Source organism: Manacus candei, unplaced genomic scaffold (assembly GCF_025592945.1).
Source record: "Manacus candei isolate 608988 ecotype Guabito, Panama unplaced genomic scaffold, ASM2559294v1 h1tg000063l, whole genome shotgun sequence".
NCBI classification, from domain to species: Eukaryota; Metazoa; Chordata; class Aves; order Passeriformes; family Pipridae; genus Manacus; species Manacus candei.
Genome location: NW_026138111.1, coordinates 4,284,220 through 4,302,185, shown reverse-complemented (window position 1 = coordinate 4,302,185; position 17,966 = coordinate 4,284,220). Strand labels below are relative to the sequence as shown.

Genomic DNA, 17,966 nt, shown 5'->3' with positions numbered 1-17,966 from the left:
TGTTTTAAGAAAATCCCTTACAGTTAAATTATTATTTTTTTTTTAAGCTGAGCACTGAATGGACCTGGGCAACAGCACTATCGTTTTTTGGTTTAGCTTCTCAGTTCTGTTTTAAATTCACTTTGTAAAGAAACTTGACATATTTCTCTCCTGGACAAGTTGAAACAGAGTATTTTTTGAACTGTGAAATGAGTATGTCATCAATTGGTTCTAAGGAAACAAGGGGTCAGGCAAAACCTCACCCACTGCATTTTTTATGGATGTTGCTCATCATGGTGATGTCAGTGTGATTTCTTTTATAGAAAGGGGCAGCTTATATCAGAAAATCTGCAGAATCAGATGCAAAGGGAGCATCTGATTTTCTTAGAAGGATCGGCCTTCACTAAAAACTTGCCAGTTAAAACAAGAGAAAGATGTAATTCTGTTTTTTCTCCCAACCTTGAGTTGCCTTTACCAAATGTTCTGTTTCACTATTGCCTTCTCCAACTCTTCTGGACACACAGAAGCAGCAACAGAAACAGATCCCACCAGCTCTGACTTCTGATCTAGCACCAACCCCCATTTCTTTATGAAGTGATCTGGGAACAGGCATGAGACATTTCACCACTGAAAATTATTTGAGTTGCCAACGTGTTAAATAAGCCATTCTTCTCGCTAGGGCAACAAGTCAGGGTTCAATACGGTATTCACCATTTGGCATTTGAAATCTATTTTTTTGGTAAAATGACAAATGGTGTAATGCATGTGAGGAACAATAGGGATTATACATTTAATGAAAAAACAGGGAAACATAGCACAAGACAAAATTAACTGAAAACAGAAGGCAAGTCATACAAACAGGGAAAACATGGAGGATTTTGTCTAATCATGCATTTAACTAGTTTATACAGAAGCTTTTACAATATCTTCTCAACTCATAGGTGTTGTCTCTTATTGCAATAAAATGGAAAGAAAAAAGTTTAAATTGTCTTTTCTTGCAGATCTATTTTATCTAATAAACCCTCTTGAAACATGTACTTGGATCTCACTTTTGGAAAGCCAAAAAAAAATTGTTTTATAATAAGAGCTTATTTTTCAAATCCTGGGCATTAAGCATGGCAGCAAGAAAATGTAGAGTGAAACAAGAAAAGTGTGGACTTAAAGTAGGGTTTTCTTATGCAGATCCCACATTATATCGAGTGAGTTGCTTGGTTTCTGGAGTATAAAGCAGATCACTACCACCACTCAAACTTGATAAAAGGAAGGTTATGTTTAATTTTTTTAACTTATTTCTTTCCTCTTTCTTTTCATGAGTGATCATTTTCATCAGAAGATTTGAAAAGCCAAGTAAGCCACTAAATTCCATTTAAAAAATCTCTAATTGAGTAAAGTTGAATCAGCTAAACATCTTCCAAAACTCCAATTTATAAAGCTCTTTTTCCTCCTGACAGACATACTGGCAATAATCCAGGTGGTTGGTTGTTTTTTTTTTCCTTTCCCGTGAAATAATGCAGTTCCAGGGATGACAGCCGATGAAAGAATCTGTTTTGTTCATAGTCTTGTAAGTGCTGAAGAGCCTGAACTGACAGTAACAGATTGCTCTAAAAGTTGCCTCCCAGCTCCTACAAGTAACAAAGTTTTGCAAAATCCCAGTCGGCAACCCTGGGCTCCTCATTGCTCGCCATCCCTGGTTTTCTTCCTACGTAAAGCTCTTGTACACGGGATCTCTGTAGATTAGCATCGGTCTTTGCCACCGACGGTAGGTAAGGTGAGCACCGAAAGCGGGTTTTCCGCATCATCTCCCGCGGCCTTGGCCCAGGAGCACGGGATGCGTTGCCCGCGCCCTTCTCGCCGCACCCGCCAGGGGCCACTGCAGCCGCGGGGATGCGGACGCAGCTCGGGCGCATCGCTGCGGTGCTGATATCGTCCAGGGAAGAGCAGCACGACATCAAGTACTGAGCATAAATTCGTAGAATTGACATTATAATCACCAGTGCAACATTTTCACGCGGGGGTAGGCTTTGCTTCTTCCCACAGAAGTTTGCATCCTGTTTATCGTTATCTGCAATTGCCCCAAAGAAATCTTTAACTCAAGGCTCCAGATCCTACCGACTGCTTTGCGTGGTTCAGAACAAGGCGTGAGCGCGGCAGCAGATCCTGCGTCAGGGTACCAGCAGCCCCACCTCAGGCCCCCACATGATGCTCACTTTGCCCTGGAAAATAATGTCACTTCCCTCCTCCGCCCTCCATAGCGAGAATTTAAGTAAGTTAAAATAAAATTCGGTTTAACTTTGTTCTGGACGACGGGTCGGAGACGACAGGTGGCTGCTGCGTGGGGAAGCGGCCGCGAGTCGCCGCCCGCGCCTTCCCGCGGCTCCCGTCCCGCGGAGCGCCGTTCGCGGGGGGCAGCGGGGCCGCCGAGGCGATACCTGCTCCGCCGGGGCGGGCGGCTCCCCCGGCCGCCGAGAGGCGCCGGGCGGCGGGGCGGGAGCCCCGCGGGGCCGAACTCGGCCCGGCCCCCGCAGCCGCCGCCCGGGAGGGGCCGGGCGGGGCCGGCAGGAAACCCCGCCCCGGGCAGCGCCCGCCGCGCTCCGCGCAGCCTGCGCTGCTCAGCGGAGCCGAGCTGAGCCGGGAGGCTGAAGCGGGACGGGACGGGACAGGACGGGAAGGGACGGGACGGACGAGGCGCGGTGGCTCTGCCGTGTCGCGCAGCCACGCGGGCCCGCGCAGCTCGGCGGCCGGCCCCGCCGCGGGGGGGACCGCGGTGTTTGATTTTCTTTTTTCCTTTTTGGCGAAGGAGAGGAGCAGCAGGTTTATGCTAATCGCTCTCTGGGGAGCGGCGGCGGGAGGAGGAGGAGGAGAGGAGCCATTTTGAACTCACTTCAAAGTTTAAGGTGGAAAAGTTGGAGCTCTCCAGCCCGCTGCCCACGGACCGGGACGGGGCGCGGGGCTCGGGGCCGGTGGTGCCCGGGCGGCGAGGGCGGCGGGGGGGCCAGGGCGGCGGCTGATGGATGCGGGCGGGCGGGCGACCCGGCGGGTGGATGGATTGTGCGGCAGCCCGCTGCCCGGCCCCGCTGCCCGCTGAGCTCCGGAGATGCCGCGGCTGCTGTCCGCCGCCGCCTGCGTGTCCTGGGCCGCGTTGCTCTGCGCCCTGGCGTCAGCGGGCGGCGGGGACCCGCGGCCGCCCCGCGCCGCCCCGCCGCTCCACCTGCCCGCGGGGGCCGCGAGGCGTCCCGCCGCCGCCGAGCCTCCGGCGCTGCCGCCCGCCGGGCGCCTGAGGGCGGCGGGGACCGCGCCGCGCCGCGCTCCGCCCGCCGAGCCCCGCGGGCCCCGCGGCGGCAGCGGCCCCTGCCCGCGCCCCGCCCGGCACCGGGCGGCCGACGAGCCCCGCGGGACCGCCGCCGGCTGCGCCCCGCTGCCGGGCGAGGAGGGCGGCGGGCGGCGGGGAGCGCGGCGGGTGCGGAGCCTTAACAGCCCCCCGCAGTTCCAGCTGCCCAGCTACCAGGTCTCCATCCCCGAGAACGAGCCGGCCGGCACGGCGGTCATCGTGCTGCGGGCCCAGGACCCCGACGAGGGGGAAGCCGGCAGGCTGGCGTACTCCATGGAGGCGCTCTTTGACGAGCGCTCCAACGACTACTTCTCCATCGACACCGAGACAGGCAGTGTGGTCACTGCCCGCAGCCTGGACCGGGAGACGAAAGACACCCACGTGCTGAAGGTGACCGCCTCCGACCACGGTTCCCCGCGTCGCCGCTCGGCCACCACCTACCTGACAGTGACCGTGAGTGACACCAATGACCACGAACCAGTGTTTGAGCAGCCTGAGTACCGGGAAAGCATCCGAGAGAACCTGGAGGTGGGTTACGAGGTGCTGACTATTCGCGCCACCGATGGTGATGCCCCAGCCAACGCCAACATGCTTTACCGCCTGCTGGAGCCAGGAGCTGGTGATGGGGTCTTTGAGATTGACCCACGCTCCGGGGTTGTGAGGACTCGAGCCCCAGTGGACCGTGAGGAGGTCTCTGAGTACCACCTGGTGGTGGAAGCCAATGACCAGGGCAAGGATCCAGGACCACGCAGTGCCACAGCTATGGTGCACATCACTGTAGAGGATGAGAATGACAACTACCCTCAGTTCAGTGAGAAGCGCTACCTGGTCCAGGTGCCAGAGGATGCCCCAGTGAACAGCCAGATACTGCAGGTACAGGCCACAGATCGGGACCGGGGCAGCAATGCCCAGGTGCACTATAGCATTGTGAGTGGCAACCTGAAAGGCCAGTTCTATATTCACTCTTTCTCTGGCGCCATTGACCTGATCAACCCTCTGGATTACGAGACTATTCGGGAGTACACACTCCGTATCAAAGCCCAGGATGGGGGCAGACCTCCTTTGATTAACTCCAGTGGCATGGTGTCAGTGCAGGTTGTGGACGTAAATGACAATGCCCCCATCTTTGTGAGCACTCCATTCCAGGCTACAGTGCTGGAGAATGTTCCGCTGGGCTACTCAGTGCTGCACATCCAGGCTGTGGATGCTGACTCTGGAGAGAATGCCCGCTTGGAGTACAAACTCATAGAGATGGCACCATCCACCGGAGGTGCCCCCATAGCAGGTGACTCTGCGTTCCCTTTTCAAATCAACAACAGCACAGGGTGGATCACTGTGGCTGCAGAGCTGGACCGAGAGACTGTGGAGAACTATCACTTTGGGGTGGAGGCCAGGGACCATGGCATACCAGTCATGACTTCCTCAGCCAGTGTGTCCATCACTGTCCTGGATGTGAATGACAACAACCCCACCTTCACGGAAAAGGTGTATCACCTCAGACTGAACGAGGATGCAGCTGTGGGCAGCAGTGTCTTGACCCTGACAGCAGTGGACAGAGACGTTAACAGCGTTGTAACTTACCAGATCACCAGTGGCAACACCAGAAACCGTTTTGCCATCACCAGTCAGAGTGGAGGGGGGCTGATCACATTGGCCTTGCCCCTGGATTACAAGCAAGAAAGGCAGTATGTGCTCACAGTCACTGCCTCTGATGGCACTCGCTTTGACACTGTCCAGGTCTTCATCAATGTCACAGATGCCAACACACACCGCCCAGTCTTCCAGAGCTCCCACTACACAGTGAGTGTCAGCGAGGACAAGCCCATTGGCACCTCCATTGTCACCATCAGTGCCACTGATGAAGACACGGGGGAGAACGCAAGAATCACTTATATTTTGGACGATAACATCCCCCAGTTCCGCATTGACCCTGACACAGGCACTATCACCACCTTGATGGAGCTGGACTATGAGGACCAGGCCTCCTACACGTTGGCCATTACAGCCCATGACAATGGCATCCCACAGAAATCAGACACCACGTACGTTGAGATCCTCATCTTGGATGCCAATGACAATGCACCTCGCTTCCTGCGCGACCGCTACCAAGGCTCGGTTTTTGAGGATGTGCCACTCTCCACCAGTGTCCTGCAGCTGTCTGCCACCGACCGTGACTCAGGCCTCAATGGACGTCTCCTCTACACATTCCAAGGTGGTGACGATGGAGATGGAGACTTCTACATTGAACCCACTTCTGGAGTGATACGCACGCTGCGCAAGCTGGACCGTGAGAACGTGGCTGTCTACAGCCTGCGGGCCTTTGCTGTGGACAGGGGCAGCCCACCACTGAAAGCCTCTGTGGATATCCAGGTGACTGTGCTGGACATCAACGACAACCCCCCTGTCTTTGAGAAGGATGAATTTGACATCTTTGTGGAGGAGAACAGCCCTGTGGGCTCTATTGTAGCACGGATCAGTGCAGCTGATCCTGACGAGGGGACCAATGCTCAAATCATGTACCAGATTGTAGAGGGGAACATCCCTGAGGTCTTCCAACTGGACTTGCTCAATGGAGACCTCACAGCCCTAATGGACCTGGATTACGAGAGCCGGACAGAGTACGTTATTGTGGTGCAGGCCACTTCAGCCCCTCTTGTGAGCCGAGCAACAGTGCACATCCGCCTCCTGGACCAGAATGATAACCCACCCATGCTGCAGGACTTCCAGATCCTCTTCAATAACTATGTGACCAACAAGTCCAACAGCTTTCCCTCTGGTGTGATTGGCAAGATCCCAGCTCATGATCCCGATGTGTCTGACAGCTTGGCTTACACCTTTGTGCAAGGCAATGAATTAAACTTGCTCCTTTTGGACTCTGCCACTGGGGAACTCAAACTCAGTCGCGATCTGGACAACAACAGACCCCTGGAAGCCCTTATGAAAGTGTCAGTCTCAGGTAAGCAAGTGTTTGAGCATGTTATTCTGCTTGTCAGACCAGTATGGGGGCATGGGCAGAAATAACCCACTTGCAGATTAGTGTGCAGCTTTTGGTTTCCTGAAGCAGCAGTTAATATGTGAAAGTTTTGGAGGGGAACCACAAAAATGTATCTAGCCCATGTGCTGTGGATTGAAGTGGCGCATTGAAGTTGTTTAGTAAACATGGATCACAAGGGTAAATAAATAAAAGTGTGCGTGGCAGGGTACATACTCCCTCAGCTGAGGGGGTACCATGGCTGCAGCTTTTCTGATGTGGTTCCATAAAGGTAGTAAATGATGTAACTTGCAGAGATGTAGGGAATACCATCTCTAATGCCATCTCCCCTCCCTCTTTTCTTGCACCTAAAAAAAAAGTTGACATTTGATATGTTTGCTTTTTCAGCAACAAAACACATTTACTCCCTTGTGTGTACCCGGAGGTTTGGCTGGAAGATCCTTAGACCTCGGGCCAGATCTGGTGTGGCCTGGATGGATCTGACATTGGTGGAGCTGTGCTAGTTTGCATTGCTGGCCCGCACTCCTATGGGAAATGGCAGCTCTGAAAGCAATGAGTTATGGCTGTGTGATAGCTGTGTAACATGGCTAATTGCACTGGAGTTGTTTTAGTGGCACTAGGGGCAGATACTGGCCAAATGCAGCCCCAAAATCAGGGCTGTTGCGGGGAGGGAGAGGAGGGGACAGGGAGCGATACTGTGCTGTTAATTTTGTTGAAGAATTTGTGTTTCTGTGTGTATGAAGATTGTTTGGTATCATCCAGTATATACTTTTATCTGAGCATATGCTCTTAGGATATTATTCCTTTTCTGCTCAGTTGCTTGTTTATCATGGAATTACTTTTTATGCCTCTAATTGTGGCATCAATCATGCAATGAGTAATTTCCTCTGCAGGTGACACTCTATAAAGTTTACTGTGGACTTGATCCCATATTTCTGTTGACTTTCAAAGGTTTAACCAGATACGTTCCTTGCTGCCTCTCTCTGCAAACTAAAACTAATATTTGTGTTATTTTTGGAAAGAAAAAAAAAGCTCAAAGTACTAGGTAGATAACGTGACACTTGGGGAAATGCTTCTTTTTGGATGGTTCTATTTAGAAAAATAATAATCAAACTGTGGCATAATCCCAGCAGTGCTTGTTTTACTGTAAGTAGCCACAGCGTGCAGCAAGGCCTCGGAAGAGTGAACTGCACTCTCCCTTGTGCTTACAGGCTTGAGGTCCTTTTTGCTTCAGAAAAATAAAACTGATTTTGACTGAGCTGACTGATTTTGCTGCATTGTATCTCCTGACAAGCCACTTCTGGTTCTTCCAAAATGCTGGGGGGCAGCTTATGTGGTAAGGTAGCTCATAAATGCCTTTTCTACGTTCTGTGAGGACTTGCAGGAAAAATAGACATTAGGCTTGTGACCTTGAAGAAAAACATTTGGATTAAGGTGCAGGTGATTGCGTGGTCACTGTCTGTTTGAACCAGTAGCTCTTTATCTAGCAGCAGAAGATAAGAATTCATCTTGGAGCACAAAGCTTGGAGAAGTTGTTTCATTAGATGAGGTGAAGCATATGTTTAGAACAGAAAACTAGGTGACATGAACTGTTCCTTTCTCAGTGTAATAATATATGCAATTGAAGTGGGTGAAGTCTCAGGTAGGAATGAAGAGCTGTTTTCTTATGCAGAAGATTGGTAATTCCAGCATAATTTTCATGTTTTGTGCAAGTGTGAACTTTGAAACTCTACTGTGATGTTCATCGAAATGGTACTGTCTGCTGTGTGTCTTGAGATATTTTTAAGGTTAAAAGCTTTTTATGGCTAAGATTTTAAAATAACTTTGACAAACACTGAACTACATTTGACCTTTTTTTTGGAGAAGTTTGCCGTGTGGAAATTGAAGGGGCAGGGTTTGGCGTTGTGTGATTAGTCCATGAAAGTCTCACCTGTCTGCTTTCTCTGGTTTATCTGATGCAGTTTAAAAAAAAAAAAAAGAGACAGAGAAGAAGCTCAGACAGAAGTACTCCACAGGGTTATCTCTAAGTGTTGCAAAACACCTGCAAATCATCTGCCAAACTGACCTACCAGTTAACTGAAAAAAATGTGTCTATGCAGTAGCCATTAACCTCTCAACCCAGACAAACACAAAGTCCTCCCCTACTCACAGCTGCTCTTAGGTCAGGGAAGGACTAGAACTCTTTATGAACTTGGGGAATTTGATCTGTATATGAGTCGGAAGTAACACTGGTGCTATAAAAATCTTACTTCCAACTAGCGATGTGTGGTGCTGCAGAAGCAGGTGAATGTGTGCAGTGCTACACAATTGAATTTGAGACACCAATACGTGGCTAAATCCAGCAGTCTTTCATTTGACTTGGGGATTATTCAAATAAGCATGTCCTTCTGCATATAAACAAAATTTAAGAATCATGAAGACCAAGCAAATGGAGCTAATAGGCTTCATAAAACCATCAGAAGTTTCGTGTCAGCACTGTCAGAAGTTCCATGGGATGGTGGGCTGCTGGGGCAGGCTCGAGGTGTGTGTGGCTCTGCCCTTGCCCTGGTGCTGCAGTACCCGTTGGGATACCTGTCGGCTGTGCCCCCACAGCCAGTCAGGAAACAACCTAGGCGGAGGAGGGAGGAGTGTGGGTGGTGTGTATATTAGCATTTTGCTTTGGGTTGGGAAGGAGCTTTTGAAGTGTCTCTTTTGAAGTGAATTTCTCTGAGTGTCTGTGCAGAGCTGTCTGAGTGAAAAAACCGGACCCTTTTTGCATGAAAGTAATCCACAGGTGCTCCAATCGTTCCTTAAAAAGGCACATTCTCGTTTTTCTGGTGTACCTTCAAGGCCTTCCTACAGAAAGGCAGAGCTTGACCTTATATTCCCATGCCTGCACATTGTGTCATTGTTATTGTTTCAACAGCTGGGGTGAAATCTGGACCCTACTGAAATCCTGCCCTTGCTTTCCAAGATCTTACTCTGGGCTTTAAAACAGGTGGTTGAGAGTCAATCAGTCTGCGATTTCTTAGTGTTATTAATAAATACGTGGCGTAAACTGACAGGATGGTTAAATACGATTACTTGTTGTTCACGAGAATGTTAAGTTGGGATTTATCTGATCAAAAATGAGTAAAACATTGCTCAAGTCACATTACATTTGCTTGTGCAAATTATACTGCAGTACCCGCCAGGGCTGGGATAGAGGCTGGTAGGAACCTCAGCTTTGCACAAATGTTGCACAAGTTTTCCTGGGTATCACATTGCAAACGCTGCTGGCACCTGCTTGGCTGTGCTGCCACAAGTAGTCCCACTTATCATCAGTGACAGCTCAGTGGGATACAATAGATGTGTGTGCAAACTCCTCTGGGAACCCAGCCTAAATCAACAGTGCAGACAAAGCCCAACCTGACTGGATGCTACACCTTTTGAGTGGTCCAGATAAATGTAAAATATCATTATGCAACATACAATATACAATTTTGGGAAGGTAGTGCACCTCAGACAGTGAGGGATAGACATCCAAGCATTTTTGAGGGCTTGCAAGCTCGAGTATGGTCTTTTACATTTCTTTAGCTTTTAATCTCCAGTGGCATTCAGTGAAGTTATTGACTATCAGCAAATAGAAATTAACATAGAGGTCGTTTGTGTTGCAATCAACTTTGGGAATTTTTACTCAGAGCTTGGTAAAGGATCTTCATTATTATTCTAATTTAAAAGTCATTATGCTAATGATCCTGAATCTCCAGGTCTGTGCCTTCTCCATACAAATGTAACAGATGATGCAATACTTTGGTGCAGCCCTTCTGATGAAGGTGAGGCCACAGGTGTGCCTGAGATACAAGGCACTAGGGAGATTACTTAATGTTTGTGAAGATTTGAGATTAAAGGGAAAAAGGAAAATTGAGTGGAAAGGCATCTTTGTAAGCACAGGGGCATCTCTGGCCACTCAGGATGTGGGCCGGGCACCTTGGCAGCGTCAGGGTGCACCCTAGCCTTGTGCCCCTGCCTTTGGGCATCAGGGCAGATGATGCTTTGGGGGGCAGATCTGCAGGGTGGCTGGTTCTTTTGGGAGTGGTACGTCTGGCTGCCTCTGAGGACTTCCTTTTAGGACCAGCAAGGGTCAGTTAGCACCCAAACTGCTCTTCATGGCTTCCTTCCCAGGGAAACACCTTCCTGCAGGCAGCTGTGGTAGGGATCCCCGTGGGTTATACAATTAGGAGATGATAAAAATGGATGGGTGGATAATCCTCACTTCCCTCCTTCCTGGTACAAGGAGGTGTTTCAGCCTGTCCCGTAGCTGCAGGGCTTTTGCACACTGGCATTCCTGGGGACCTTGGGCACTTGCACTTTGCTCATGCATCCCATGCTACAGCGAGGGGAGAGAAAGCAGTGGCTCAAAGGCTACAGAGGCTTGGGAAAAAATGATGAGGGACCTGTTTAGAAAGATGGCATGATACGGCAAGCTGCAGGATTGTATCCCCAGTCCTTATGTGACGTGTTAAGTGGGGCAGAAGTGAAGGATGACTGATAATAGCTAGTAGCAGTGATTTTGAACATTAGCATTTATTTTCCTAAAATAGCAAATCAAGAGTAGTGACTATCATTTAAACTCAGGGTAGCTCCTGGATCTGCAGTGGCTACCTGTATCCTTTATTACATCCATAAAAGTTCTGTATTCTAATCTGTTCTATAGGCAAGACGCATTTTAGATGTGTGTCCCTCCAGCCTGCTGGAATGTGACTTTCCCTTTCTAGCTGGATGATCTGTTCCAGCTGATAAAAAGCTGTGACAGCCTTGTTGCTTTCCTATGGGTTTCTTTCCGCTTCATCCCTGGATTTCATAGGAGTGGTGTATTTTTGTTTCAAAAAACAGGAAAAATCTATGGCAATGAGGAGAAAATATTTAGTGGACGGCTGACTGACAAAGTAATTTTTTTACTGAGATAAAACATATCTTCTGTCTGTAAATAAATAAAACATTGATACTTTTCTCAGCAATTTCTGGGAAAGAGAGAGACAAGGGTAGCAAGGAGAAGGTATAAGAAAAATGAGACTGGAGATGGGAGAGGGAGAAAGTTCTTTACTTGATAACAAATCTCACAAGAAAGAAATTAAATGTAGAGAAGTATGATGGTGGGATTACCTGGAAAACTTTTTTCCCGATTTTTCAAATTATTTACAAATGTGGAGATAGTTGTAATAACCATCTTTTTAATTGGATTAGTAATTGTTTTATATTTTTGATTAGTTTTTCAGCTTCAGGGTGTATTAAAGAATTGATTTCCTTGCTGTATTCCCTTGTGATTTGCTTTCCTCTTAGAAGTGGGACTCTTAGAAGTCACCAAAGTATTCTTACTTCTGACCTGCACTTGCAGGTTGAGAAGAATCCTCTCTTCTTCTGTTTTTCTGGTCACATGTTTCCTTGCAGTTCAGAATTGATTTAGGCTGGGGTTGCAGAACCTGCTGCAAACTGCCAAATACAGAATAAACATTGAATTGTTGTCAAGGTAATGGCAAAAGAACCCTTTGTTTAGAATACAGGAAGTTTTCTAAGTTTCGCTGTTAGGATGATAGTGAGCCTGCAGTAGAAGTAGTGGTGGGGAAAGTAGGTGATGTAATGCAGGGGGATTTTATACTTCATTACCTCCAACATCCAAAGCGCTACCTGAGGAAGTGGCTGGCTACTGATAAAGCTTATCATTTTATATTTGATCATTGAATAGTCCATTTTCCTTCAGTATATATACTTAATACCTTGGAATTCCCTTCCGTTGTTGACTCCCATCTGTGAGCTGAATGGATTTTCTAAGACATCCCACAACTGAGGAATGTAATGTTAGGTTTTGAAGTATAACATTAGGTGAAGGTAGATACTGTGCTCACTGCTCTTCTGTACGGTGATTGAGAGACACTTAGCAGATGCTTGGATGGGAACCCAGGCATCCTCACATTTCCACCAGTCTGGTCAGAGCATCTTGGTAAAAGCATCTTGGCATCCTGGGATCTCCCAGCATCTCCAAGGAAGTTTTGGAGTGACTCATCCATGATCTTCTGCCTCCTTCTTGGAGTGTGCAGCAGGTCTGTCAGACACCCCTGCAGCTCATAGGTTGTCTCCAGTGTTTGAGCTGGCTGGGTGCTCAGGGTACATCGGCCCAGGAGCACGTTAGAGCATGCCACACCTAAGGCAGCTGTTCCAGTTCAACCAGATGTGTAGCTGCTACATACATTGGCATAGTTGAGCTCACTTTCATCTGGTTATTTTGAGTACAGGCAGCAATGAGCTGTAGAGTACATATGAGTAGTGCAGGTTCAACTTGCGATACCACTGGGCCACTCAATTCCCTCGTGGGTCAGGTGACACTGATACAAAGACCCTGGAAATGTGACTGCTCTGAAAGTTGGGGCAGAAAACAAGCAAATATGAAGCAGAAACCTCTTCAAACCTATATGCAAATACCTTTACAATATTTAGCAGCGTAGGCAACTCTAGCTGTAATGCTCATGCATGGAGAATGAGTAAGGGAAAGATCAAATGTCAAGGTACAAGATCTGTGCTCTCCATCCCTGCACCCTCTCTTTTGTAAGCCCTAGGAGGACAAACTCACTGTGTTTGTGTGCTTGAGGTAACATCACAACTTACCTGCTTACCTCAGTATTACCTAAGTTGCAGGATTTGGGCAATGTCTCTCTTGACTTCCTTTGGGATTTCCAAAAATATCTATGGGAAGTCTTTAGGAAATGTGGGAGGGTTAGAAGACCTGAAGGTATTCAGATCAGATCTAATGACAGTCTTTGGCAATCTTCCATGTTACAGTTTTTCTGTCCTGATTTTTGTGGGAATTATGACGTTTTTAGGTAAAATAGTACTCCCAACTACTCTGACATCTACTTTGCCATTTAAGAAATAAGCATGGTGGTGCTGTCTTTTCTGAATGATAGGCTTTCTTGTTGTCTGCTCCTTCTTTTAAGACTATTTGGACAAAAGATTGCATAAATCAAAGTACAGAGTAAGTTGATGTGGTGCTCAGTTCTTCAAAGCTTTGTTCACAGTGGTTGTCCATTTGAAACAAAGAACATCTCAAACCTAATTAAATTCAGTTTTGCCAGTTTGTATTTCTGTGACAAATGACAGTATTATTATTTCCCCCACCCCAGTGGAACTCTTTTTTCCAGTGTTGAAAAACACTGAACTATTTATAGATGTAACACAAGTTTCCAAAAGGGGCAGGATGTAATCTTTATGGAAAATTTTGAGATTTGGTGAGATTTGCCTAACACATTTTTTTTTCTTTTTTTAATTTGTAAGACCTGGGTGCATACACTTACCATAAGAATGAATTGCAATGTATTGATTTCGTTGGATTGAAACAGCATTATCAAAGGTACAGCTTGGCTCTTTTGGTCAGATTTTTTTATCGCCTACCATGATCATCTCCCTACATCTCTTCAAATGTAAGCTGCAACCATGACTGGTTGATGAGCAGGAGGGCTGTTGACTGAAAATGTCCATCTCACCCCACTGATTAAAGAGGGAACATAAGTGACTGACTTGGGCTGATTTCCTTGTTGTTAGGTGGCTGAAGTTCAGTGGGATGAACCCACCCTGAATGTGTGTTCCAGAACGGAAGGGTTTGTTTCCTTTTGTAGGGTTGATTGGATTTATTTCTGTTACAGCAAACTACCTGTAGTAACAGGCTTAGCAGACTAGATAGGAAAGATGGGGGAGGCTATAATTTGCCAACAGGAAAATGTTTTGCCATGAATAATATTAGGATATACTTTAAATATTGTCAAGAGTTTGAGTGAATCATAGGGAAAAGTATGCTTTTATGAGGATTTGGCATTCAGCAAAGAAATAAAATTTTAAAATACTTCAGAAAGATGATCTTCACACTTGAAAAAGAAGCACTTAGACAGAAACATAGGATTTGCTGTAAAGAAAAACTTTCAGACTTTGTTTCAACAAGTCGTTAATGCTGCTAAGCTGTAACCACCTTCGTATTTATTCCAGTGTTTACACTTGCCAAGCACAAAAAAAGCAAATAAATGAAACTGTAAACCTGTAATAAATCCTCAGGGGACCACATAATAAACATAGACTTGTTATGCTTATCAAATACAAAGGAAAGTATTCTGTTTTCAACACCATTGCCCAACGTGTGATAGATGCTACATTCCATCAGGTCTCCAGCACTTTTGGAAATGATGCAGAGGGTCAAAATATTTCAGTGCTTTTTGAAGGAGGGAGAAGAGTCCATTGATAGCAACCACTGTCAACACGGCATCTCCTGCCTACCATGAAGTCTGTGGGCTAGGTCCAGTTTCAGGAAGAAGCAAAAGCTTCTGGACCCCACCAAAAGGGGCAAAGCAGGGACTATGTTACGAGATTTGAGTGTCATAGACATGATGACCAGCACCTAGCAGTCTCTCTTTGCTGTTAAATCCCAAGGGGCTGTTGAATTTGGAAGCAAGTGTACTCAAGGTGATTCTCTGTAGCTGCCATGCCACCAGAGCACACATCACGAGTACAAAGAACTGTTGGGTTGGTTGGGTTTGCTCTTTCCTTTCACTAGCTACAGGTCAGACTCCTTTGGCCCTACTCAAAACTGATGTTAGCAAGTCATTGAACTTATTGCATTGAATTCCTGTCGTAGCACTTGTGGACTTTCCAGAAACCAGCCCAGCCCCTCATTTATTTGTGTGCTTGCAGCAGTGTTTGTGCTGGCTCTATTTCTAAAGGAGGCCCTCGAACATCCAAGCTGTGATTTTTATTTTTAAAATTTATTTAGTTACCTGCATTTAGTTTAAGTCACCTAAAAGCTGTCCCACACCAGTGCATTACTTGCTTTAGCAGAGCATGATTGCCAGCCTCCAGACACTTTGGGTGCTGCTCAGCATGACTAGGGAGAGGCATTTGGCACCTTTCACAACTTAGGTCTCCCTTATAGGTGCCTGTTCCCTGCGGCTGTATCCTGTTTTAGGCAGTTAAGTGTCCTATAAAGTGGGAATACTTGAAATACCATCCCTCTACAGCTTGGGCACTTCACTCAGCATAGTGATCAGGACACTCAGCAAGGGCAGAGATGGGCTGGGCTCCAGCCCTTGATGTCAGACCTCTCACTGTGCTATACATTAAAGAGGAGTCGAATAAGGTTCAGAAGGTGGTGTGGGACTCAGGTTTCCCATCTCTTTGGTAAGTGTCATAAGCCACAGAGTCAGGCTCACACTTACAGGGCACTGGAGAGGCGGCTTTCTGGCTCTTGTTCATGTACATGAGCACCTCCATTTCGGTCAAGCAGCAGTATGGGCAGTCTGCCCCTCAACTGCTGGATGCTGCTTAGGCCATAATAAAAGCTGGATCACGAACCGTTCAGGCCATGTCAGGACTAAGTCAGTACTGGTTGTAGCCAGGAACTCAATTCTTCTCCCCTGAGAACTCAAAGGTAAAATAAACAAGAACCCTGGGAATTTCCATGGAGTACTTTCCTATTGATTAGAGATGATTTTTTTTGTATTCTGGCTTTAACTATTTGTAAAAATGTTCTGCTTTTATGTGGAGTGGCCCCCAGATGGGCTAAAGGGTCAGTTATGGAATGATTCATGGGTTTGGGCTTAAATTACGCTGCTAAATATTCAGAATTCAACCCATCTTCGCCTACTGTTTAATCCTCTTTCTCACTGCAGTTTGCCATGATGATAGACTTGCTGGTAATTATCAACATGTTGCTGCCTGTTGCTTGGATCCGGTGGCTTTTCCCGCAATGTGCCTGCAGATGCTATAGATGGCCAACACTGCCCTAACACATGTAGTAAAGGTCTCTTGGCAGCAATGACTGGGTTGAACTACCCCATCAGTTGACTCAGTTTCCCTTCTCAGGGGGTGTATTTCTGGTGCTGGCCTCCTTTTACTGACGCAGTGTAATTTAGCAATGTGTGCTCTGCATGGTGAGCTCTCCATCTGGCAGATAATTGCCTGCTAGTTTAAATCCCATCTTAACTTCAGTTTCTTGAGATCATGAACCTGCTGGTGCCTTCTGGGTGGTTTTGCAGGGTGTTTGCAGAAGGATTTGTTACCAGCTAAAGAGAAGAGTTTTTTGGAATGTCAGGTAAGACAGGTTAACTTTTAGGTCCTGCTTACTAAGCTACCTGACATTATTCTGCATTGAGTTTGGCAGTCTAACACCTGGGTTTGTTGACCAAGCTGCTGACAGTAGGCACTGGTTGTTTGCACTGGTTATGCAGAGTGGAAACCGGGGGTATATTTTAGGACCTGGTGGATGCTAAAAGCTTGTTACAGAAAACATGCTGGTGTTCCTCTTTCCTTCTTCCTTATTTTCTTCTCTCCCTTTGGATCCCACTGGATCTGTCTGCCTTGTGCGGTTGTGCAGCAAGGTGCCACATCTGCACAGTTTGCCTGCTACAAGTTTGTACAGGGCTGTGCAGAGCAGAGATCTTGTTGGGCTGTCTTGTAATACCTGCTGTAAATAATTAGGATAACCACCAGGCATCGACTGAGCGACTGCTCTGAGAGATATCCAGACAGCAGTGCTGGGGTCTGCGCCAGGCCCGGCCGATGGTGCCTGCGGCAGGCACTGGGAGCCGGCTGGCAGCTGCCCACCAGGCACAGTGCTTGCTGATGCTGTGGCAGCAGCCTTTCTCACTGCCTTCCCTCTTGCATTTGCAGAGGCAGGGCAGATTTCTCATCCACCTCTCACCCTCTTCTGACCACTGTACTGTTACTTGCTATTAGGTGGGTACATTGGTGCAGGGCAAGGGCGGGGTCCATCCCTCCCAGGGATGCCCCATGAGATGCTCCCAGTGAACCAGCGTGTTGCCCACTCAGCCCTTGTGCTCTCAGTGGCAGTTCTGGGGGTGGGACATCACTGGTGATGGCTGCTGGTTGCAGCTTCCAGAGGTTTTAGAGCCACAATCCTTTGCCCCTCTCCTTGTACAGGGTCTGGAGAGCCACGGCATGAGGTGGTGACAGTCCCACAGAGCTGACCAGCACAAGCAGTCACAGGACAACTGTGTCCAGCTACAGATTGCAGGGCATACTACACACTGAGTGCCAGTGCTTGTTGTCTTTGCAGTCTGTGGGAGCAACACCTGTGTCCTGAACTAGGAATTTGGCACAGTCTGGGTATTGATGGTGGCTGAATTTTTATTTTTTTTTTTTGCTATCCCTTGTTACAAGTTGCTGTTGCCTTTACTGGCTTGCTCTTTTGAGCCTCAGCTCCCGTATGGCTCAGCTAATAGCAGTGTCTGGGACTTTATTCAGCTTTAAGAGGCTTTAAACTAAGAAATTCCTTTTTACTACTAACAGCATTGATGGACATGACTGATTAATGGCAATAAACTCAGGTGAGAACTGAAAGACAAGGACATTTTTTCTGTTCTATGGACATGTTTGTTTTGTATGACTGAGTTTTATGAACTTTTGTACAGTCTGCTTTTAAACTATGTCCCTTGCCAAGTGGTTGGGGATTTCTTAAGCTGAGATGACTGATTCACTTCTTTATCTCAGCCAACCTGCACCAGACTGGGCTGAAGCTGAGGTGCTGAGATGATGGGATAAAATTCTTCACACCCCTTCTGGCAGTTGAGTATCCATCCCTTTTTTTCCCCTAGGGCAAATCCTCCAGGAGAGGCCCTTTCTCCTGCTCTGAGGTGGTGTCATTGACTCCCT

At 47.4% G+C, this 17,966-nt stretch overlaps 2 protein-coding genes across 6 annotated transcripts in view; one reads left to right on the top strand and one right to left on the bottom strand.

Moving 5' to 3' along the window:
- Positions 1 to 17,966, bottom strand: part of TRMU (tRNA mitochondrial 2-thiouridylase) — a 376,674-nt gene that overhangs the window by 184,428 nt on the left and 174,280 nt on the right. The window lies entirely within an intron of this gene.
- The window catches only part of CELSR1 (cadherin EGF LAG seven-pass G-type receptor 1), a 169,153-nt gene continuing 153,762 nt past the window's right edge, over positions 2,576 to 17,966 (top strand). For 4 of the 5 annotated variants that reach the window (XM_051805172.1, XM_051805169.1, XM_051805171.1 and 1 more), the window contains exon 1: positions 3,437 to 6,263. In XM_051805172.1, coding sequence (XP_051661132.1) covers positions 3,581 to 6,263 — 2,683 coding nt within the window. In that variant the 5' untranslated portion in view covers positions 3,437 to 3,580. Of the gene's footprint in view, positions 6,264 to 17,966 lie in introns of all 5 variants that reach the window. The other variant, XM_051805168.1, reaches the window with a different exon arrangement.